The sequence below is a fragment of the Cherax quadricarinatus genome, chromosome 51, assembly GCF_038502225.1.
Source record: "Cherax quadricarinatus isolate ZL_2023a chromosome 51, ASM3850222v1, whole genome shotgun sequence".
NCBI lineage: Eukaryota > Metazoa > Arthropoda > Malacostraca > Decapoda > Parastacidae > Cherax > Cherax quadricarinatus.
Genome location: NC_091342.1, coordinates 7,091,448 through 7,116,351, shown reverse-complemented (window position 1 = coordinate 7,116,351; position 24,904 = coordinate 7,091,448). Strand labels below are relative to the sequence as shown.

Genomic DNA, 24,904 nt, shown 5'->3' with positions numbered 1-24,904 from the left:
GATGGCGATATGACGGTACGTATGTGCATCTTTTTCCCCCCTCACGCATCCAGAAACTTCATGTTTCCAAACCGGTCACGGCCCATATTGTTCAGATACAAGAGGTATCACTGTACTGTAATATATTTTGCGGAAAAGTATGGGTTATGATATGTTTGCTGGAAAAGAATGAATCGAAAGAAAGAGACTGACTCTAGAGAGTGGAGTATTAAGAAAGGGTAATTAGAAATTAATACAGGAAAATAAATGTGTGTCAGAATGTGTTGAGTCCTGGAGGTGGGAAGCAGTACCTGCACTCAGGAGGAGGGGTGGGGATGATGTGGTTTGGAGGGTCAACTGAACTGTGATGTCAGTGCTTTTTTGGCATGACAGTGATTGAATGTTGGGTCACCAATCCTCAGTGGGAGATGGCCCAGGTGTTTAACCTGTAAACGGTCCAAGCAGATCTACGTTCACATGTGTAGTGCTACAAAAGTAGATCTACGTTTTTTTTACATATTTTCAAATATAACAAAAAAAAAAAGTAGATCAAAGTTTTTTTACACATTTTCAAATGTAAAAAAACAAAATGAAGATCTACTTTTTTTACATACTCTCAAATGTTGAAAAAACGTATATATATGTTTGGACCGTTTACTGATTAAAAAAAAAAAAGTATATGTACTTGAGCTCTGATATTGACAGTAACTAGGTTCCTTTGAGGTCTTGCAGCTGCAAGCTATGAATGCCACTAAATGCTGCCAATATAATAAGGTTTAGGCTCATGTTTGTGGTCATTCCTTGAAATATTGCTTTAGCTTCATTAACCTCATCATCCTTGCTTTAGCCTCATTAACCTCATCATCCTTGCTTTAGCCTCATTAATCTCATCATCCTTGCTTTAGCCTCATTAACCTCATCATCCTTGCTTTAGCCTCATTAACCTCATCATCATTGCTTTAGCCTCATTAACCTTATCATCCTTGCATTAGCCTCATTAACCTCATCATCCTTGCTTTAACTATTAATTATTACAGCAGTCTTGCTCTAAACACACTAATTACAATATTCTTGTTCTAAATGCATTAATAACATTCTTGCTTTAATTGCATTATTAACATTCTCATTGTAACTGCATTATTAACATTCTCATTGTAACTGCATTATTAACTTAAACTCATGAATGACAACATTGATAAGAAAGAAAGTTTATAGAGAAGAGAGAGAGAGACAGTGTGAAAAATCAGTGAGCACATTTTTTTACTGGGTTTCTATACTTAGTTTTCAATTTAGGGTTTATAATATGCACCGAGTTCAAAAAAAATGGGCGCAGCAGGTTGCTATTTTGTATTTTAATATCTTGAAATAATTTGTTCACAGATATTTAACCCGATTTCAATGCAATAATAACAAAACCCGTGACAGTATATAATCTACAATAAAGCTATGCCATTTTAATTTGTAGTGTATATACAAATTTTTGTTACATGGCCTACCACTACCACTTATAAAAGATAAAAGTACTGTTATCTTTAGTGATAATACTGTAAATAGCTAAGAGCTTAAGTAATAAGCAATAAGGCAGTTTTATTATTTTCTTTACTGTGGACAAAATGGTAAAGCTGTGATGAGTTACAAGTATCTTATCAATTGTTCTAATTTTAGCTAAATAACTTATATTAATTGAAAATGCATATACTGTATTGTCACCCTTCAAAAGGGGGGATGGGTCTTGATGTTGGTGAAGGCTCTTGAATTGGAGGTGATTTTCCACGACTATAACAAAAAATTGTGCACTGCGATAGTAACAGCAGTATGTACGATCAAGTAGAAGCATAATATGTTAACATTTACATGCCACTACTAACAGTGTTATCATGTTAAAATTGTCTAATTTAAATGTGAAAAAATTTTCCTTAGAGTAGAGTCTGCTTATTATTGAGGCTTGTTGCTGTGTAGCAAATATTATTCTTATAATTAACTGCCAAAGTTCCCTCAAAAGATGCACCTTACTGTAGCAAGGACTTGGTTCTTCAGAGAGTAGTAACATTATCCTTATCTAGCTCATTTTAGTTGACTTTGTATTAACAACAAACTAGCAGATGTTAATGCTTATACTGAAGAGTTTTGAAACAGAATTCTTGTCTTGTACTGTATAGCATTTACACATGTGCATAATTTGATGTAAGTTGACAGGATGTAAAAAACAAAGTGGATAGCTTATAGATTTTAGGAATGTATGTCATTAATTTTTCTATCTGTGAGAATACAGAATATACACATTATTTATACTTCTATGCAGATATTCTTAGTAATAATAAATCTTTTTATTAGAATTATACTTCTGAAATCTTTAGAATTAAATTTATTTAGTTTCTTTTTATGGTAGTATTGTGTCCAACTTCTAATTATAATTTAAGAAAATATAATTAGAAGTTGGACACCACTTCTAGTAGAAGATATTTGTTTTCTTTTATGTGATTATAGAATAGCAAGGTTAAACAATAATAGGTAAGAGTTTAATGTGTAATTTATAATTAACTAAATACTACCAAAGGCTCAATAAATATGGCCACTTTATTAATGGCCAGCAACTCAACAACTGCCACATAGTCTATAGAGTTAATGAATTGCTTAGGTAGTGGTAGGCACTGATTGAATTTCAGTAAAAACTTTTGATTATAGTGTATATTCTTATCTGTGACCCCCAGCCTTCCTGACAGTGGTTGAAACAAGGCTTAGTGTATGGTTATTTGAATTTGTGGGCACTAACTAGGGACACAAAGTTCGTAGTGCAGAGTATGTGTGAATGTATGCCACAAGTCAGGGGTAGCTTGTGATGGGCAAGGTGATCACAAGCTGGAATATCTATGAGTAAATTTACCCATGTATGTCAAAAATCAGGTGTAGCTTGTGGTTGGGAATGTGATCACAAACTAGAATGTGTGTGTGAATGTACCCATGTATGCCACAAGTCAGGTGTAACTTGTGGTTGGCAAGGTGATCACAAGCTAATGCCATTTGTGTCAAAGCTCAAAGTTTAGTATTAAAGAGTTGAGGTCATATGACTTACTGTACATTTTTAATAACTTTAATTCAAGAAGCATTTCACTAACTTTACACAACCAGTGAAACAGTGTTGCTGCATGGTAACTCAGACAATATTAAATTCTGACTAAAAGAATCAAAATGATATTTCACTATTGATGAATACACTAATCAATGTGTTTGTAAATAAAATAGGATTATCCAGAATTTTCATATAGTATTATTAAACATAACAATTTTAGGTTCTTTATCATGGCATTGTATAAAGAATGAGATATAATGGAAGGTGGTGTTACTGGTAATTTACTTTTAAGTTATATAGAATGGTAGCATGTACAGTATAATAATACAGTATCTCTTACTCCAGATACTAGAGATACACAGTAATAACTCACATATTTAGAGTAACAGAAATCAGACATTATCCTGTTCTTTTTGGGCAATTAAAATATTGTGTAATATAGAACTTCTGAGCAGAAATTCTAAATTCAGCGTTGAAATACTGTAAAAAAGTTTGTTTCCTTCAAAAAGTTTTAATTTACATGATTCAGCATTAAACATTTCTGGCATTATTCTCATTTATTTAAAATAGCATCAAATTTGAAGTATTTTTCGAACAAAATTTGTGAAGAAATCTTTTTTTTGTTTAGACAATATAAAATTCAAATTTCATTTTTCAAACTTGGGTGAATTACAAATATAATGAATAATTGAATTCAGGATAAATGAGAACTGTATTCTAAAAATGAAGGTAAAAAAAAAATAGCACCAAAGAGTTAACCAAAGGAGGAATACACTGTAACATGTACAGTACAGTAATATATTTTGAGAGTATACCCAGAGAGGGTTTTGGGGGTCAACACCCCCGTGGCTTGGTCTGCAACCAGGCTTGTTGACCAAAGGTGAAATACACTGTAACTTGTAGAATACAGTACGTACATTACTGTGCCTCAAATAAGTCGCTTACTTTTAAGTGAAAATAGGAGAGAATATTTTTGTTTTATAAAATACTGCACACTATACTGTACAATAACAACAACACTGCTGCACCTTTTAGTTTATTTTGAAATCATATGTTATTCAAGGTTACAAAAACTTCTCTTAAGTTATGAAACCAAACAGAAGGATAAAAATCTTACAGATTTATACATACCAGTTAGGCTATGTCACCACTTCCCTGTTTCCTAGAGGACATTTCCTGAGAGAGAAAGAGAGCAAACCAACAAACCAGCTAACAAACAAACCCCTCCCTCATTGGCAGTCATCTGTACATGCCATCCTAGCTTGTTCTCTTTCCAGGGTGCACTAATGACACTTATCATGTGCACTAGAATCTTTTCTCAAGCTGTTTTCCTATATCTTCCACATACATGGGTGTCCACTGAAGCAGTTCCAGTGGGGACTGAAGGTTTGCGGGGAACATAAAGGGAACAGGCAAGACATGAATATGGATATTTTTTTGTGATGCAGATGCAGGCTTGACCCTGAGAGAGCATCTTTCCCTTATGGTATCCACCCAGCAGATATCTAGAGGGTCCACATGTTTTTACTGATTTTGCATGAAGTATTTCTGAACTTGATAGCATGTGGTAAATGTGTGTGGTTCCTAAAAATTAGCTTAAAAAGTCTCTCATATAAAGAATAAGGGCTGATACCCCTTATGACCTTCTGGTGATAAGAATTATCATAGGATATTGATATTTTTCATATATGGATGATGCAATTATATAAATTATGAGCAGGTAGCAAGAATTATACAGGACACTGCACTACACTTGCATTTAAGTGGCTGTTATGCTTTGATGTTTCCTATAACTTGTTAACCAGTCATAATGCACCTGCCTACCCATTTACTGATAATTTACTTGTAAGCTTTATGTCACCCTTATTTTGCATGCGGTGTGACTATTGAAGTGCTGCTCACCTACACTGCCTGTATAGGGCTTATTAAAGAGGTAATCAAAAGAATGTATTTAGCAGTGCGTGTAAAATTAAAAATCAGAAAGTAATACTGTAATAGGTGGGGCATTCTCCTTTGTTTGTTCCATGACTGTACAGTATTTGCTGTGTCTTTATTTGATTAAGTGTTTGAATGTCATAAGTAGAAACTTCGATTTAACATACCTTAATTTAATAGACAAAATCCCTTACCTGGACAAAGTTGAATTGTCCATTGTCATGGATTTAACGGACAAAATTTATTTCATTTACAATTGTCCAGTATTTCTATGATCGTGAAAAAATTATTTGGATTTAATTAAAGGACAATTACCATTGCCAGACCCTCTCATCTATTATTTTGTTAAATCAAGGTTTCACTCTGCCTCTGCTATGTTGAAAAAGTGCATTAGAAGGTGATTATAACCCAGCATTTATCCATTGGTATTTTTGAACCTTGTGTGGGAGTTACTGATCATTATTTTCACCTGTTGTTATGACCATGTCATTAAATGACTGCACCTTCTCTTCCTTCACTTTCCTCCTGGGTATCACAATATACTGTATAGCTATACGTGTCATTTAGGTGGTAGTGATTTGGTAAGAATTTACACATGTTCTCCACCAACTGAGAGCATCTCTAATAATCTTAAGCTGGCTCCAATAGCTTCACCCTCTGCAATATATTAGAACCAGTTGGGTACAGATCCAACATTCTGGTTCTTGGCATTTTTATGATTAGAGTCGGTAAATAATTGCGTTTTTGGATTCTTCCCTCTGCACATTAACTGACACTGAGACCACCATCCTTAGTTTATACGAGGAACGCTCTCCATTAACCCTGTAAGGAGAATAACTTTACTTTCCTTCAGGTTTTACTAAATATTTTTTACTAGACTGTATAGCTTGATATTCATAGCTTCCAGGTCAAGAGCAAGTGAGGCTTCCACTTGTTGCATTTGCAGTCTGCAGTACCTCTACTGTATATTGTATATACAATGCTGTATAGGATTTTAATATGCAATTATTATACAGTATTTCACTGTTTTATATACACTATATAAAATTTATGGTTTTCATCATTTTTTATTGCATATTTCTAGTATGGTCTTTTATTTAACTCTGTTTATGCTTTATGTTTTCTGTCGACTAATATTTCTGGGGCTTTGATGTTTGCATTCCTTGTCATTTCCCTTCCCAAAGTTAGTTGATTTCCTACCACTGCACTTCACCCATTAAATTTTCCAACAGTCTTAATAATCATCATCATCATCATTGCCATCTCTTTTGACTGCAGTTGAACAGGATAGTCTGGGAGACAGTGAGACATTTCTGTAACTCCACCAAACCTGGAAATGTTAGGTTAGCTCTATACACCAGCATAGATACAGGAGACTTAGAGTAGTGGGCCTGGACTGCCCTTGGCAGCCAAAGGAAAAGGAGCCATTGAAGTGAAAGTCATGATGAATGGTTTGAAAAACCGACAAGTTGAAGATTGAGACACTTATGCAGCATATGGGAATCCTTATTCAGGAAACGTATCGCCACACAGTGGCTTCATCAGTCCAATACAAAGAGGAAGGCGTAAGGAGAGGAGGAGTATGAGGTAATCAGTCCCTCAGCCTGGAGTCGATGTGTTCAGTCCATCAATCTTGTAGAATGTACAGCATAGGGCCGTAGACGTGGCTTATATACTGTAGTGAGATGAGGTGAAGCAGGCGGAGGCGGGGTCATAGTGGTACCATCCACTAGTCGAAGTAGGTCTTCGTCCAAAGGTTGAACAAGTGTTGAAGAATTCTTTGTATCAAGATCCCATGATGCTGCAGTGTCTGACAGTTGTGATGAATGGTTTGAAAAACCGACAAGTTGAAGATTGAGACACTTATGCAGCATATGGGAATCTTTATTCAGGAAACGTTTCGCCACACAGTGGCTTCATCAGTCCAATACAAAGAGGAAGGCGTAAGGAGAGGAGGAGTATGAGGTAATCAGTCCCTCAGCCTGGAGTCGATGTGTTCAGTCCATCAATCTTGTAGAATGTACAGCATAGGGCCGTAGACGTGGCTTATATACTGTAGTGAGGTGAGGTGAAGCAGGCGGAGGCGGGGTCATAGTGGTACCATCCACTAGTCGAAGTAGGTCTTCGTCCAAAGGTTGAACAAGTGTTGAAGAATTCTTTGTAACAAGATCCTTACGCCTTCCTCTTTGTATTGGACTGATGAAGCCACTGTGTGGCGAAACGTTTCCTGAATAAAGATTCCCATATGCTGCATAAGTGTCTCAATCTTCAACTTGTCGGTTTTTCAAACCATTCATCACAACTGTCAGACACTGCAGCATCATGGGATCTTGTTACAAAGAATTCTTCAACACTTGTTCAACCTTTGGACGAAGACCTACTTCGACTAGTGGATGGTACCACTATGACCCCGCCTCCGCCTGCTTCACCTCACCTCACTACAGTATATAAGCCACGTCTACGGCCCTATGCTGTACATTCTACAAGATTGATGGACTGAACACATCAACTCCAGGCTGAGGGACTGATTACCTCATACTCCTCCTTTCCTTACGCCTTCCTCTTTGTATTGGACTGATGAAGCCACTGTGTGGCGGAACGTTTCCTGAATAAAGATTCCCATATGCTGCATAAGTGTCTCAATCTTCAAGTGAAAGTCATCTGGCCAGAATCAGAGCATTGCCCTCATAGTCCCACTTCAGTGCTTGCTTGAGCATTTCAGTACTGAACAACTACATTTTTACCATCATCTTGCTCTTGGACTTGGGGAAAGTATTGTATTCTGAAACCAGTTTCTTGAAGTAAACTGTGTTATTTTCTTTGCCAACACTGAGATTTTTCATCTGTCTCTCATACAGCTATCACACCACAGAAAATCTGAAGTAGAAGGTGCCATCTTCAATAGAATTTTTCACATGGGGTGATGAACTTAACAAAGGCACATGCTTTAAGTTTCTTTTCTTCTGTGTTATTGTCAAAACCCTTACTCTGTCTGAGCTGAGAAGGATGACAGTTTTGAAGTCCAATTAAGTCAGGTGATATTTTACATCCAGTGCAACAAGGTTCTCACCTACAATCCCAGTCAACAGTGCAGTCTCCTGTAAGTTTATGGCCATGAGCCTCACCCTGGCATCTGCATCAAGAGTATTAAACTTGTGGAGGTGCCCATCTTCCATTTTGCAGAAGATACTGATTGTCTTATTCTGGGCTGGTACTGAGTTGTTTCTTGATGCCTTCTGTAGCTGTGTCACCTTTCTCTATTATTTCTTTTCCTTTTTATTTCTCGTTTCTACTTTGCCTATCTTAAATTTTCTGTGACATTACTTACGCCACTAGACCCAATGTTTGATGAATTCCAGTTACAACATCTTTGAAGTTTAGTTTCACCAGGAGTTTGTTCTGTTTTCTGAATACAGAATGCTCTGTATGGCTCTGATTTGTCTCAAGACCTTTGAACATTCAAGGGACACCTCAGGCCCTCATTGCTGCTATATTGAGGCCATAGCTGTATTATATAAGAGGTCTAGAGCAGGGATTAAATGTTATCAAATGACCATGTCAGGGAAGAAGGTCCAGGCAGTATAGGTTTAGGTGTTAAATATTAGACTTATTTATTTACAAGAGACTTAAAAGTACGTATATTGTAAGCATATTATATCATATTATGTTTAGTCCAATCTGTCCCCATGTTCTGAAAATTTTACAGGCTAAGTGCTGTTGTCCTGCCTCAGCTCATTTCAAGGCCCAGCTCTATATAAGGTATACTAATATCTCCCAGGATGTGACACACAACCGTCAACTAACAAGGTACCTACTTACTGTTAGGTGAACAGAGGCAGCAGGTGTAAGGAAACATGACCAGTGTTTCCACCAATGCCAGGATTGGACCACAGACACTCAATAATTGAGCTAAGTACATTGCTGACTAAGCCATGGGACACCTTAAAAGTAAAGAAAGATTGAGGGAATACTAGTAGAGAGAGACATAAAAATAGAAGAAATCAGAGGCTAAAAACAAGAAGCCATATGGAACATTGGTAGAGGAGTAGGGAAATGTGAATGGAAGGGAAGCAAGATAATCACCCATGTTCCTTGCCTCGCTTCATGAACCCAACCATAACCCCAGTGGATAAAGATCATGAGCAGAAAGAGGATTTTTCAAAGAAAAAGAGGTTGATAGAGAGAATACAGCAAGATCAATCATAATCCTGTTCTCCTTAAATACTCCTGCCCATTTATCTTTGATCAGAACTCTCACTAACCAACTCGGTCCACTTCATACACCAATTCCAATGATTGGCAGCCATTACGCTTTCTTGGAACCCTTTAAGCCCTTGTGGCTTAGCGCTTCTTTTTTATTATAATAATATAATAATAATAATTGAAACCCTTTGACTTTTGATGGTGAAGAACAGATGTGGAGATCAAAGTTAGTGGAAAGAGCTACTCATGGACACTGACAAGGAGGTAATATGTGGAACTGAAGGAAAAATTCCAGAGGTGGAATAAAGCTTAGTGTCTGCATAGTTTTGTAAATGAGGCAGGACATGGCAGATTCAGTTACACCAGACAAGTGCTTTACTCTTAACTCTTCAAAAAGCATTAAGATGTACTAGTGCTTAGTAGGCAAGTTTGAAAAAAAAAATTGGTCTAATGTAACAACTAAATTCTTGCTAAGAATCAGTGACATACAGTAGTGAAGTAAAGAAAAATACAATGAACAACAGCACTGAAGGCATTGCAAATCAAAAGAAGATAAAGGCAAATCAAAAGATAATAAATGCAAACCAAGAGGTATTAAAGCAAACCAAGAGTATTACAAGCAAATCAAAAATTGCTAAAAGCAAATCAAAAGATAAAATTAAAAACACTTAAGATGGAATTAGATCAAGACAGGAAACCAAAATTAATGAGCTAATGTTAATGATCAACTAAAAGGAATGTTACTTATAGTACTATGCCTGCCTTTTTTTTTTACATCTCCCATAGAAATTCTTTAGGTTTAGGTTAATAGCTGTATTCAGTGTTTTGTACATGTTGAGTGCATAGTAGTATGAAAGAACGCTTTGTATAATCAGTGTACAGTATTTAGTTCATATGGGGAAGAGAGTTGAGTGGATTCTTGACCCTTTCAGGTTTGGCGCTTAAGTGACATAACTTTTTCGCTGACAGTGTTGTATTATGGTTGGTTTACATAGTTTACAGTTATAGATCTCAAAGCACATGCACTACAGTGAGAAGTGGATAAAGAAGTTGGTAGTATTGTAGCAGTAAAGTGGTTGGGATATATAATAGCAAATTCTTGAAAGAATACAAACTTATTTTTATTTAATGTAATGAATGTGTTGATTTTTTTTCTTTTATGTAGGTTAAGACCCAGGAATTTACCTTCATTCTTCATTTTTATGTGCATTATTTATCCTGAAGTTTATGTGATTAGCTGTTTTATTTCCAGATACTATTATGTGCATGTACATCTTTTCTGTGTTGAATGTCAGCTTGTTGGTTGCCATCTAGTGAATATTTTTTGAGTTTCTTTACTGTCTTATATAGAATAGCTGGATCTGGGTGTGAGGTGACAAAAGAAATTATGGAAAGCAAAAATATTCGTACTTTGACAGTAATGTATTATGTGGAACTTTTTGAAGAATGAAAAACTACTTTCTGTGTAGCATTCAACGAACCACATGAAATCAGTAGAATACCTGTTGTTTACCTGTAGACAGTTTCAAACCAGGCAGCCTGGTTGATGGCCTGATCAGTCAGACTGTTGGTGCTGTCCACATGCAGCCCAACAAAAGCAATATGTCCCACCTGATAAGGAACTAATTTGAGAAGCTTTACCAAGTTCCCTCTTGAAGACCACTAGGGGTCTGTGGATATTTTTCCTTACGTATGAAGGGAGGGTGTTGAAAAGTATTGGTCCCTTTTATGTTTATTAAGTTTTCTCGTAGTGTACTCATTGCAACCCTGCTTTTCAGTGGTGGTATTTTGCAGCTGCTTCAATACTTCCCAAACTGCCTGTTTTAGGATCTCCCTACCATTTTGTAGCATAGCCCCCTCTTTCACTCCTCATTCTGCTTTCATTTGGAATGTTCATGTGTTGTGTGGTCTGACGCCAACCACTTGTAACAATCCAAGTCATAACAGGTGGCAGTCTTCATGGCTCATCGAACTCTATACAAAAAGTAATTTTTTCATTTAAAATGTGTTACATGAGTGGGTTCTGATAAACTGCTGGAAATTGTACCACCAAGATCTTATTAACAGTGAAGGCAGTTGTAACCTGAAAGTGAGAAATTAGAATGTTGTAGTAAATTTAGTACTGGTACAGGAAATTCATAATGGGATATATTTTAGGAACCATCTAATGAAATTTCACTAACTAGGCTGTGAGTACAGAGAATCTCTTATAGGCACTAACACCCTGAGGATAAGGATGATCTAAACTTATCTTTCTGTCAGGAAGAAAAGTCATTACCATTGCATGCATGCCCAGCAGTACAGTACTAATTTCCATGTTTGGTGTCACAGTCATTCTTCATAATCACGGACAAATGAAATGAGTTACAAGAGATAATAAGTGTTACAGCTGCTGGAAATTTAAAAAAAAATTATATAATAAGTCAAATAATTAATCTGGATTCCACAAACTTGGCTCTTCTCATGTAGCTATAAGAGTTGCAACAGTGGTTGAAATATATCTGATTAGTTCAGTGATCATGGAAGTATGAACAGTTAGATTATATTTAGGGAGTTTGTAAAGAAAAATTAATAGATTATCCACGTGGGCCCTAGTAAACAATAACATCAGATCTGAAGTTTAAAAGTTAATGCCCATTTTGAGTTTCAGCAATTTTTCAACAAGGTTAACATTATCCCTTATACAGTGGACCCCCGGTTTACGATATTATTTCATTCCAGAAGTATGTTCAGGTGCCAGTACTGACCGAATTTGTTCCCATAAGGAATATTGTGAATTAGTTTAGTCCATTTCAGAACCCCAAACATACACATACAAACGCACTTACATAAATACACTTACATAATTGGTCGCATTAGGAGCTGATCGTAAACCGGGGGTCCACTGTATAGGAGGAGGATTACTCTACCTACTATTGAAGTCAGAGGCATAACAAGCTACATTGCCAGCTTGCACATAGCCAACCCTAGACAAGTGATAATGAGGTTGGGGATATAAAGCATGATATATGTATACTCTTAGACTGTGTATACAGCATAATTAATTTTATTTACCATATCCTTAAACATCGACTTCTTTATTTATTTTTCCAGAAGATATATCTTTCTTGATTCTACAGTCTTAATTTAACTAAATATACTGTACAAAGTTTTGTACAAAACATTCCTTTGTACAGTATTATATAAGGTACTGTACCAGTCAGCTATGTACCTATTTGTATAGCTTTTGCACAGGAATCTTTTTATAGGCCTAACAGATCAATCAGTCCATATTATTGTAAAGAGTACTGCTACACTGGGGTTTGACATAAATATATATAATCTGATTTCCTGGGCTGTCATTTTCTTAGACATTTTATCTCGCTGTTTCAATTAAACTTTTCCACAGTTTAAAAGGCTGAGCATCAACTTATTAATTCTGGGCATTCAGTTGCTGCCATTGTTGTGGTTTGCTAATGAAATACAGTACCATTTTTATATTAAATTTTGTATTTTTTTATATACAGTATATTCCTTCAGGTCTAGCATCATTCTCATATTTTTTCCTTTCCTGGTGAAACCATTTTAAAGCATTGATGATTTTTCTACTGCTGCAGGACTTTGTATTTACTGTTGTGTGCATTTTTAATTCTTGCTAAATACTATATGGCTTCAGCTGCATAAAAAGAAAAATAAGAAATGTCTAAATTGTATTGTGGATGTGTTTGTATATACTGCACATAAATTGTCTTATTGATTTACTTATCTTATTTCTAAACATACATTATGATTGATCTGTATTCAGCTCAGGTGTTCTGTAGCTTGTGTAATAATGAAGGGAATACATTACATGTCTGTGTTTTTTTTATTTGTGTGCAGACAATGCCATGGAATTTTATTGTTTGTAAGCTAAAAAATAATTGATTTCTTTTGTCATCTTATCTAGTAATAAAGATTAATCAAAAAATGTCTCTTTCATATTTGCACCTGCACATTAGCTTCAATTAAATGTATTATAGAAACAAAATCTGCACCTAACTGTACATGCGGTCTCTAAAGATGGTTAAAAAGTACAGCACTTCTTGATTATCCCAGAATATATATTTTTTTTCACATGTTATTTTGCTTGTTCTTTATAGAGTAATTACAATATGTTGCTAATATTTTGGTGCATAAGTGATGCTTTCCTGTTTGGTTTCATTATTTCTGAGCACAGATCTTGCATCATTTACAAATGCTTTTCTTTAAACTGACATCCAGAGTAAGACAAAGGATGTTTGAAAATTTATCTTCCTTCTTCCTCTCACAGATGGGTGTAAGTATTTGATAAAAATTTACTGTCCTATTGTATGTGGCCTTGCTCACATCCAGGAGAAATAAGTAGTGAGAGAGCACTCCTTTTAATATTTAGGGAAACTATGGTCTTAATCAATGCTGTTTTAGGTTACACTGGCTGGAGCTTCCTGTGCTGTAGCCATGGAGACATGGTACTACTCTTGTGCTTTTTGCTAAGTATCGAGACCCATATATGTACTCTTTATTTAAGCTCAACTGGAAATCGTGCCTGACCCTATAGCTGTGGACGATCAGTGGGCAGTGCATGTCTGTGATGAGTGAGTGGATAAAATTCAAACAGGAGATTCAGTGCTGGCCCTACTGAATCAGTCAATTGATCATATTAGGCTAAAGCCCAGCAGGCATTAGAAGGTATACACCCTTTTGGTCCTGTGGCTGCTCCCAGGCACTTCACTACACTACACCAGTTAAGTGTTTGGTGCCTTCCATTGTAAGACTCACTGGTGGGTGGAGGGATGGAGAGATGAAATTGTTATATTTCTCTCTATAAAATTTTATCCCTCCCAATACTCATCAGGCAGCTGAACAGGCATAAGAAGCTTAACAGGCACGGAAGGTCCCCAGTTCTGAAGATGACGACAACAATAATTAGAGGGTAACCCAAGGAAGTCAAGTAGTTTAGCTTATTTCCATTGGGAACCTTTTTTTTTTTTTGTAGGTCCTCCCTCAGGGTGTGAAGATCAACAATCAACTAACAAAAAAGATGCAGGTATTAGGAGTCTTGCCCATTCAACCTACCTTTCTGATTCTAAATTCTTGATGCAGTGAGACAGGTTTATGGATAGTATTTTAACAAGGATATACAGTGATCACTCCTTACTGCTGTCATCCACTTTGCTGTAAACTGTCAAAAGTTCATTGCAAGCAGTTTAAACCTGTGATTCTTCATATTCCATTGTCCTACATGTGCTAGGCTGGCTGTGACATGGCTACAATAGTGTTCAGGGAAATAAACCTGCAGAATTCTGTGTACATTCCTTGGTTCAGGACCTTCCAGTCTCCTACAGGTGACTGATATTTTCCAACTACAGTATTTTCCAGTACTAATTTAGTCCTTGTATCACTGCCAGCTTTGTTGGTCTGCATTAGTGACCAACAAATTATTTTCAATCAGTCCATAATATGCACTTCTGGTCATCTAGCCTTCATTACTGTCAATTGTTAGAAACGCTACTCTTGCTCCTGTGTATATAAGATGCACCCATCTTATGTGGGGTTATCTGATGGAGGGACAGCTGGCACCACTTTGCAAAACTGGCAGGTCGTGCTAAGAGTTCAGGCTCTTTTGATTGTTTTGTGCACCAGACAGCACTCCAACTTCATTTTGGACCTCTACCTCGGTGCCCTAGCATTCTTACTCGCCTGCCCTCTCTGATATTCTGTCGCTGTAGCTTATTTACTTACTGATTGACTTCCTTTTGGTTTTCTGTTGAACCTCAATATATCTGCCTTTTTTTTCTGTTCTGTCAGCTTCTCTTTGCCATGCTGTGCTGAATGACCCACATAGGTTTAGCGTTTTCTGTGAATATAATAATATGGTAATCACAATGTATAATACTTGTCAATTTTTGAGATGTTGAAATTGGTATGCCTAACATATATCATCCTTGTTTCCACTTTTGAAGCAGAGTATAGGGCAATGATTTATTTTTTTGTGTTGTCTCGGTACAAGGATTCATCACAGAGGATAATTCAGGGCAGAGAAGTTGATGGGTTGGATGTGGCTGATCATAGAGGATTTTCAGTGGAGGAGCACCTAGGTACTGTTAAGTGATTCATCATCACTTATTATTTTAATTGTTTATGATTTAAAAATATTTTTGCAATTTCATTCTTCCTTAGTCAGAGACTTCTGAAGTATCACTGTGAACAGTGAAATAATTTTCAACATCACTGTCTCTTGGTACAACATTCCTGTTGTGTAGTCTGACATCAGAAACTTGCATTTTTTGAGTGAAGCACAAAGTATGGTTGCAAAATTACTGGAAAAAGTTATTGGAGAAAAGTGGATAAGACATTTGAAGAGCAGTGAAATATTAATCTCGCTGGAGAAAGAGCTTGGTGACTTTACATGCCAGCTGTAACATGTAATGCACAGCAACCCCATCTCAGGAATACATTGTCTATTACTAACTAACATAGTACATACCCTCCTTTCTACATTTACTATTAGACTCAGGATTTTAAGATCATAACTGATAAATGTGACAATTTAGGCATATTATGGAAATGAATCCATACTTTGGGTTAGTTCTTGTCTTTTTTAGAACAGAGTAATTAATTGGTGTTTGTGACAATCAGTATATACCCCAAAAGGATATTCATTCTTGTAAAGTGCTGTGTATGTCTTTTATAGCTATTTTAATATACTGTAGCATTCTCTGTGCTTTTTGGGGGAGTCTGAATATTTCAGTAAGGATTAAGTATAGTGAACTTGGATGTGTAAAAGTTTAGTTGCTAATGGACAACTTTTCAGATAATTATTGCTTGTACTGGATGATTTGATATTGGTCTATAATTGCTTTAAGTTTCAGCAATATACCTCAAGTTCATTTGCTTCTCTCAGGTAAGTTGTGTCCTCCAAATAGTAAATAGGAGTGATAGCATTTGCAAGCACTTTGTATAATTGTTCAAATATAAATATCTTTTATTGTGTATTAATAATAGTTTGCTCTTGTTAACTCTTGAAATTCTTGCTTTCAGATGAACAACGAGAACCTTGTATGTCATCTATGAAGAACCTGTGGGAGCGTGTAGGATGCACAAAGCCCCATGACCCGCACCAAAGATATATGCCAGTTTTGGTGTGACAATAACTGTAACAAAGGTTGTGATCTGTGACTTATAACCTTCCATCTAGGCTGGACCTGATGATGATGAGGTGGAAACCTCGAAGATTGGAGACCACTTTTAATTGTTTGTGGCTTCTCTAATCAATGCATATTGGCAATGCTGTGGTCAGCAGTTAGCCCTGTTTAATGAAGTTAATTATAAATGATATCTGGTATGTAATACTGACAGGTAATGGTTGTTCACTTTTGCAGCTTGATAAAAATTGGCAGATGCATTCCAGTTTCAGGAGATGGGAAATTGAGAGAGTTTTTAGAAGCATTGTGAAGTGTAGGCTGAGAAGAGTATAATTACACAAAAATACCTGGAAGGTATTTGGCTATTAGCTTATTGAGCATATTAGGATTTTTTCTTTTTTTGCTAGAATTGTGATGATAGTGAAAGATGGTACATGACTTGGTAGAGGTACAGTTTATGCGAATGAGCTTATGAGAGCTGAAAGAAAGTCATCATAGGTGCAACTATGGATGATGAAGATGTAAGGCTGATAAACATTCTATTACATTATGTACACTTATCAGATCAACCACATCATTCACATGTGTGTAGGTCAGCATGAAGAAATTTCTGGATTCACAATAGTTTTAAATGTTATTAAAAATTATAGATTTGCTTTAGTTGAAAGATCAGAATGTATTACAAGGAGTCTATAATTAATCCTAAGCATACAGTGATAAATTATTCTGATTTTAAAATGTGAAATTGTTTAAATAACAAAATTGCAAAAGCTTCAAAGATTTAGAAAGATATAATTTTCTGTATACTACCTGTATACCAGAACTTATTTCCTGTTTGCAGTGGGTAAATTAAAGGACTTAAATTTATATGTGATTAGTTGAAGCTTAATACGTATTTGACTGTAATAATAATTATTTGGATTTTTCACTGTTAAAGATATATACAGAGTGATCAGTGTGGCTAATATTATGTGTGACCTCTAGTCAGTACTGTAGCCAAGTTAATGTTTTATGTAACAGCATTAACTTTATGATGAGATTGAGGACTAACTTTATGATGAGATTGAGGACTTAGCAGTGCTTAAATTGACCTAATTGTTAAAATAGATACTCTTAGTAACTAGAAACTGATAATACTGTATATGGCCAAGAATTTAAAGGGCATAGCAAATTTTCCATGTATCATTCATTAAATGTTAACTGTGTGTAATGTATGAATAAGTACAGTGTTTAGTCTGCCATGACTTAGCTAAACTTATATGCACACCTGTTGACACAATTTATATAACTCTGCAGCAGCATACTGCAGTTTATGCCTCAGTCTTTGCTATTTAGTCAACTTGATAGCTCGAGTGATTCATTAATGGTGATTCACTATTAATTATTTGATATCAGTGACTGGCTGACTAAGATTTAATAAAACAATGTAGCGCAATATCAGCACCCAAGTGTTTTGGCATATTTATTCACATTAAATAGGAATAATATTTGTATGTCTGCCTTTACAAATAAACTGACATAGAGCTTGAGCAGTATTACCATTATAAGGTAACAGGGAATTGGCAGGATGAGATATAACAATAAGAAATCAGGCTACATTGAGACCAAAAAAAAAACAAAGTTCAGTAATTTAGTAGCAGAGGCTAAATAAATTGAGAAATTTGCAAACTGATGAGACATAAAGAAGTAATACTCTGTTGATGCAAAACTTATTCTGTCATTTTCATATTAAACTATAATCTGTATTATGGTAAACATGACAAAACTACAAATTATTTTAAATATAAAGTATATAGAATATGACATACAAACCAAATAAAACATATAGATATGTACTGTATGTGAAAAAATAGGATGTACAAGTTATGAAAACTTAGTGAGCTTTGAAAGCCAGGAGACACTTGCACAACTACATAAGAAATGGAGGACCCTGTCCTGATAAACATGAGGGCATGAGAGACATGATTGTGAGAGTAGTGAAGGATTTTGGAATTAAGAGAGATGGTAGGAGGTTGTGAAGTTAAATAAATGTGACACTCGTGGACTGTATTAACAACTTCGGGACTAAAGAATACATGATTGTAAACTCTACTTTTAGTTTGCATGAGATATGAACTTTGAGACAAATGGTTTGTGAATTGTAGATGTGAAGAACTTGTCAGCATCTTCAGAATTAAGTATTAGTAGACTGAAGAGGACTGAAAGGGCTTAAGTCTCTTTACATTTAAGTAGTTTGAAGTACAGATAACACCTAAGTAGTACAGTACTCTGTGTGTGTGTTATTGGTAATAATATATTTTCTGTCTCTATGTGCATTGTAGATCCTGAAGTCAGTGTATGCTAGTGCCATAATTACATTTAAGTGGTTGACAATAAGAAATATTTCACTTGAGATGTGTTTATATGTTCCACAAATTGTTGAATTGGTCACTTTGCTAATTTTTATTTATGTGAAGTAAATTAAAGTATCCTCTTTCACTCAGTGTTGTGAATGCAGTAATTTTTGTTTTATGACACTTATACTATTCTGAGGTTATCATAACCCATTCAGATTGTAGCTGAAAAATATTCAATATGAGCAACTCATTTTAATTAAACGTATTGGCGATACCTTTCCAAAATAAGTTTGTAAAGTATATCATTTGATTAACCTGATGTCTCACTTGACTATTATGAAACCATACTCAAGTAACTTGTCCCACTTGCTCATCTTGTACCATTGGAGGAGCTTGGTATTGCAATGGCTCTTATAGTGTCTTTAATAATTTGATGTTTAAAACATTACAGTGTCTGACATAATGATTTATAAGTGTCTCTTGAGTGTCTTGGTGACTCACCTAGATATCTAAAGTGTCTCATTTGAGTAATATGAGGCTTTATATATTTGTGCCTCATGTGAGCAACTTTGTGATATATTTAGATATCTTCATGTCTCATTTGAATAATTTCATATAAGTCCACAACCCTTTATCCGAAATTCTGAAATTGAAAAGTTCTGAAAACTGAAGGTTTTCATGGAGTGTGGAGCATCAGTCATCTCAGTGCTGGGTCACGCCGCCACGTGGCAGCATTGAGAATCATTCTGAACTTCGAAAAATTCTGAAATTTGAAACAATACTGGCCCCAAGGGTTTCGAATAAAGAGATGTGGACCTGTAATTCACTAAGGCGTCATATTGTATCATGTGAGTATTAGGACTACTCACTCTTGCATCTAAATGCCTATTTTGAATAAGCTGGCAGATTTCTTAACTCAAATGTACAATATGGTGTTTCAGCAAATTAAATTGCCATAAATTGTTATCAAGATTAATTTAAATACTATTATGTAGTATAATTAGCCAAGTAACTTAGTAACTTAAAGGCTCAGCCTGCTTTCTGCCTAATTTATTGACTAAATGATGGTGGAAGGTTCCTTATCATGAAGACATTATTATTGCTAAAATTTTAAGACTTATTATATTCATTCTATGGTAAATTAATTGTGGACAAGGTACAGCAATGAATACCTAGGATCGCAAAAAAAATAAATTTGACAGGTATGCCAGTCATAATTACACAGAAAATTCTCTAATTGTGTTGGGTTATAAATATTTCACATTTCATATACACTGTAAATGTACTGTAATTATATTTTCTTTGTGTAAATTCCTTAGCTCAATAAAATTTTGAAGGCAGATTATATCCTGTTGCCTGTCATGTATAGGAGCATAGCTCTGTTCTGGTTATTATACTCCTGAAAAGCCATATCATAGTTTTGTCTTATGTTATGGCCATTATATAATGTCTGATGAATTAGACCATAGTTCTAATCTGTGGTCATTATGCTATGTCTAATGAACTGGTCCATGGCTTTATTCTCTGGCCATTATGCAGCTTCATAAGTCCATAATCATAAGTGTCTAACCATGTTTTGGACACTATGCTATCTCTAGTAAGCCATTTAAGTTATAAAAATTTACAATCTGTACTGCTCATAGTTTATTGGATTGTGTGATATTGACTTGATCTCCTGGTACATATAGGCATTTTTTTTTTAACCAGCCACTAGTAAAATTATATCCAGATCATTTCATGTTGATGGACTGTTTATTCTCTTTGCCAATATTATAAACTTAATAACAGTACTTATAAACCAAATATTTGTTTAATTTCTCCCAAATTTAGGATTGTTTTATGGTGTGAAAGATAATAATTTATAGTCAGAATAAAGAAAATAGATAACAAGAAACAAACAAATTAAAATATTCAGAGATTGTAAACAAGAAGAGATTTCTTTTACATTGTCTCTAAAATGAATATCAGAATTTTTTTTTAATGCCAACTGTCTCCCACCAAGGTGGGGTGACCTAAAAAAGAAGAAACATTCACTGTCTTCAAGTTCCAAAAATACACACACATACATATGCATGCATGTGTCACAAACCTACTGGAGTTCTATGACAAGATAACAGAAGAAAGGAGAGAGAGGATTGGGTAAACTGCATCTTCTTGGACTGTACGAAGGCTTTCGACACAGTACCACACAAGAGACTGGTTAAAAAGCTAAAGGCATGGGTGGAAATAGCAAGGAAGTATTGCAATGGATCAGGGAATACCTGACAGGCAGGAAGCAATGTATGTTGGTATGTGACAAGGTGTTGGAGTGGGTGCACGTGTCGAGTGGAGTTCTACAAGGGTCAGTCCTAGGTCTGGTGCTGTTTTTTGCATGTGAATGACATGACGGAAGGGATAGATTCAGAGGTGTCCATATTCGCAGATAATGTGAAGCCATTGAGGAGAATACAAGCGGACGAGGATTGTGTAAGCCTACAAGGAGATCTGGACAGGCTTCAAGCCTGGTCTGACAAATAGCTCCTGGAGTTTAACCCCAGCAAATGCAAAGTTGTGAAGCTTGGGGAAGGACAAAGAAGACTACAGACAAGAGTACAACCTAGGAGGTCAAAGACTGCAAAACTCAGAGAAAATGATTTTGGGGTGAGCATCATACCATGCACATTTGAGGTGCACACCAACCAGATAACCACTGCAGCATATGGGTGCCTGGTAAACCTATGAATAGTATTTCAACATTTATGTAAGGAGTCATTCACAACATTGTACACAGTGTATGTCAGGCCCATATTTGAGTATTCAGTACCAGTATGGAACCCACACCTGGTTAAACACTTAAGGAAATTAAAGGCAGTGTAAAGGTTTGCAACAAGACTAGTCCCGGAGCAAAAGAGCATGTCCTACAAGGAGGTTAAAGGAACTCAACCTGACGACACTGGAGAATGGGAGGGATAGGGGGGACATAACATGTAAAATACTGAGAGGAATTAACAAGGTAGAAAGGGCTAGAATGTTTCAGAGATGGGAGACAACTGGAAGTTAAAACCTCAAATAAGTCTTAGGGATGTTAGGAAGTACTTCATCCTTAGAGTTGTCAGGAAGTTGGCAGGATCCATACATAGCTTTAAGAAGAGGTATGATAAGGTTCTTGGAGAGGGGGGGACCTAGTAGCGATCAGCAAAGTGGTGGGGACAGGAGTTAGAAATCCACCCCTGTAGCCACAAATAGGTAAGTGTACACCCACCCACCCAACTGGCACTACCTTGGAATGACAATGGATAGTCCGAAGACCCAATTGAGGAAAAAAGTCGTTTCCCTTCGGAGAGAAACTTAACAATTTGCACTAACGCAGTGTATAAAATCACAGCATGGATAAATAGGGTGAATCTGGCAGAGGAAAGCCCTAAAGCTGGAAGAGGAACAATGAAGGAGGCTATTGAAAGGTAATTCAATTCCCTCCAAGAGGAAATGGTGGCAATGTAACAGCGAGGAAAGAGGTTGCAGAACAGGTTAAATGGCCTGATTTAGCAGAAGATTAGATTTAGATTTTGCCACCGAAGTGGCTAGTTTATTGTGCAACCTATACCCCTCCTGTGGACGGTAGCGCATGAGCATATGGATACACAAAAGGCCTAGGAACTGGGCCCCAAAGGGGTTACAGGTGTACTTTGGATTGATATCTACAGTTCACTTACCTGTTACAAGCAAATTTAGGAAATTGGCTTAGTATATCTGGTATCTTATTTTCATTAATAAGATACCTTGACATGTCACATAGGTTATTATACTGTCTATCTCTATATTCCTCAGTAAGTGGATAATTAGCAGAAGACAATGAATAAATGAGGTTCAGAGGGCAGGAGGAGAGGAAGCTCAGGGATTCAGACCCCTCAAGGAAGGTTCCTTGATGTTGGTGAGGGGCTCTTGATTTAGGGAATTGGATCTGAGCTCCAGTTCCCCGAATTAAGCCTGAATGCCTTCCACATCCCCCCCCCCCCCAGGCGCTGTATAATCCTCCGGGTTTAGCGCTTCCCCCTTGATTATAATAATAATAATCAGGGATTCAGAGAGAACAATGAGAAAAAGTCACTGGCGATGATGCTATGTGAAGACAGGAATGCTAAGAAGGCAAGAGACAGCAAGGAGAAATGGTAAAAAAAAAAAAGAGAGAGAATTCTGGAAGGAGAGGAAGAGGAAGGTCATTGATGACACATGGACTCCAGGAAGCTGAAGGCTGCTCAGGTAAGAGATGAGATGATGAGAAGCATGAGATTGTACTGATCATGGAATATACAGAAGCAAAGTGATTGAGCAAATGACAAGTTTTCAGAGGATTGGGAGGTTCTCCTGCGTCCAAATAGCTCAGGACAGGATCCTGTGCCAAACACCATGCATAATGACCTCGCAACTCTACAGTGGTGCCTACCTAGATCAGAAAAAGCTAAAGGTGTGTGTGAAAATCCGTATAGAGTGGAGAAGAGCAGTATATAGGAGTATCCAATCCTTGGGAACTCTTCCAGATGCAACCTTAACCCTTTTCCTAGCTAGATCCCCTCAAGGGAGGTTCCTTGATGCTGGTGAGGGGCTCTTGATCTAGAGAACTGGATCTGTGCTCCGGTTCCCTGAATTGAGCCTGAATACCTTCCCTCTCACCCACATGCGCTGTATAATCCTATGGATAACAAAAAAAAAAGACACGATACTGTGACTGGAACGATACACAAATAACCCGCACATAGAACAGAGGAGCTTATGACGACGTTTCGGCCCGACTTGGACCATTTACAAAGTCCTATGGGTTTAGCCTTCCCCCATGATTATAATAATAATAATCCTAGCTAGATCAACTATGGGCTAGTCCCACCTCTCCAACACCATCACTAACACCTATCCCCCACCTTCCACCTTTCTCCCTACATCCTCCCCACAATCCCCATCCTTGCCCTTAACTCGATCTTTGACCCCTCTTCCCAGTAAGGAGGACCACACCACATTCCCCAGTCTTTCTCACTTCTTTTGCATGAGCATCATGAAGAGGGAGAAAAGTAGATGTAAACCAGTACACAGTAAGGGAAAGTAGTATCAATGTGGTACACTAATAAAGATAATCTATCAAATAAGAGTTATGAGTTGAAAGAAAGAACAAGTGATGTCATGTCATATACGTATAATAGCTTTTACAGAGGCTAAGTTGATAGAAATGATATCAGATGTTGTATTTCCAGAAGGATACCAAGTGTTTGGGAAAGAAAAAACGGGAAGAGGAGGAGTGGCACTATTAAGTAGAAATCAGTGGAGTTTTAAGAGGTGAGAGGAAAAAACAGACTAGAAGAAAATGATTTCCTAGTGGGGTTTACCTGGAGAGGGTTTCGGGGGTCAACGCCCCCACGGCCCGGTCTGAGACCAGGCCTCATGGTGGATCAGGGTCTGATAAACCAGGCTGTTACTGCTGGCCGCACACATGCTGACGTACGAACCACAGCCCGGTTGGTCAAGTACTGACTTAAGGTGCCTGTCCAGTGCCTTCTTGAAGACAGCCAGTTAAGATGAGAGCTCAGTAATTCCAGTGATAAGAGACTGAGGCGGGAATATGAGGATAACAGATGACCGATAGATGACATCATAGCAGAAGCAGCCAGGAGTGCATTAAGGGTTAAAATGAAGATACTAATGGTGACATTCCAACCACAAGGAAATAGACTGGGAGAACTGGGACCCACATGGGGGGGGCCAGACACAGGGAGGGGTAAGTCGATAGAGGTGACAAAAGAAAACTTTCTGAATCAGCACGTTAAGGGAGAGAGATGATAAGTCAGCGAAAGTAAAGGTAGATGGAAATACAGTAGATGGTGGGCGTGAATAGCTAAACCTTAGAAGGGAAAATTTTGAAGATTGAGAGACTTGTTGAGTGAAGTAGATTGGGACAATGAGTTGGATCTGGATGAGGTGATGGAATAACTAGTTGGAAAATGCAAGGACGACGAGGCAGGGGCGGTCCCAGGATTTTTTTTTACTGAAGGATTTGGAGGGAGGGGGGAGGTTTAGATGGTTGGGCTGGGGATTGGAGGGGCTATGGTGACTTGTGTTTACCTGGAGAGAGTTTCGGGGGTCAACGCTCCCGCGGCCCGGTCTGTGACCAGGCCTCATGGTGGATCAGGGCCTGATCAACCAGGCTGTTACTGCTGGCCGCACGCAATCCAACAAACGAACCACAGCCCGGCTGGTCAGGTACTGACTTTAGG

The 24,904-nt window shown here is 37.0% G+C and overlaps 1 protein-coding gene across 1 annotated transcript in view; it reads left to right on the top strand.

The window, feature by feature from the left end:
* LOC128694691 (nicotinamide mononucleotide adenylyltransferase) overlaps positions 1–20,468 on the top strand; it is a 148,271-nt gene extending 127,803 nt beyond the window's left edge. The window contains exon 6 of the mRNA XM_070095620.1: positions 16,226–20,468. Within this exon, the coding sequence (XP_069951721.1) occupies positions 16,226–16,258 (33 nt within the window). The 3' untranslated portion in view covers positions 16,259–20,468. The remainder of the gene's footprint in view (positions 1–16,225) is intronic.
* The last annotated feature ends 4,436 nt before the right edge of the window (positions 20,469–24,904 follow it).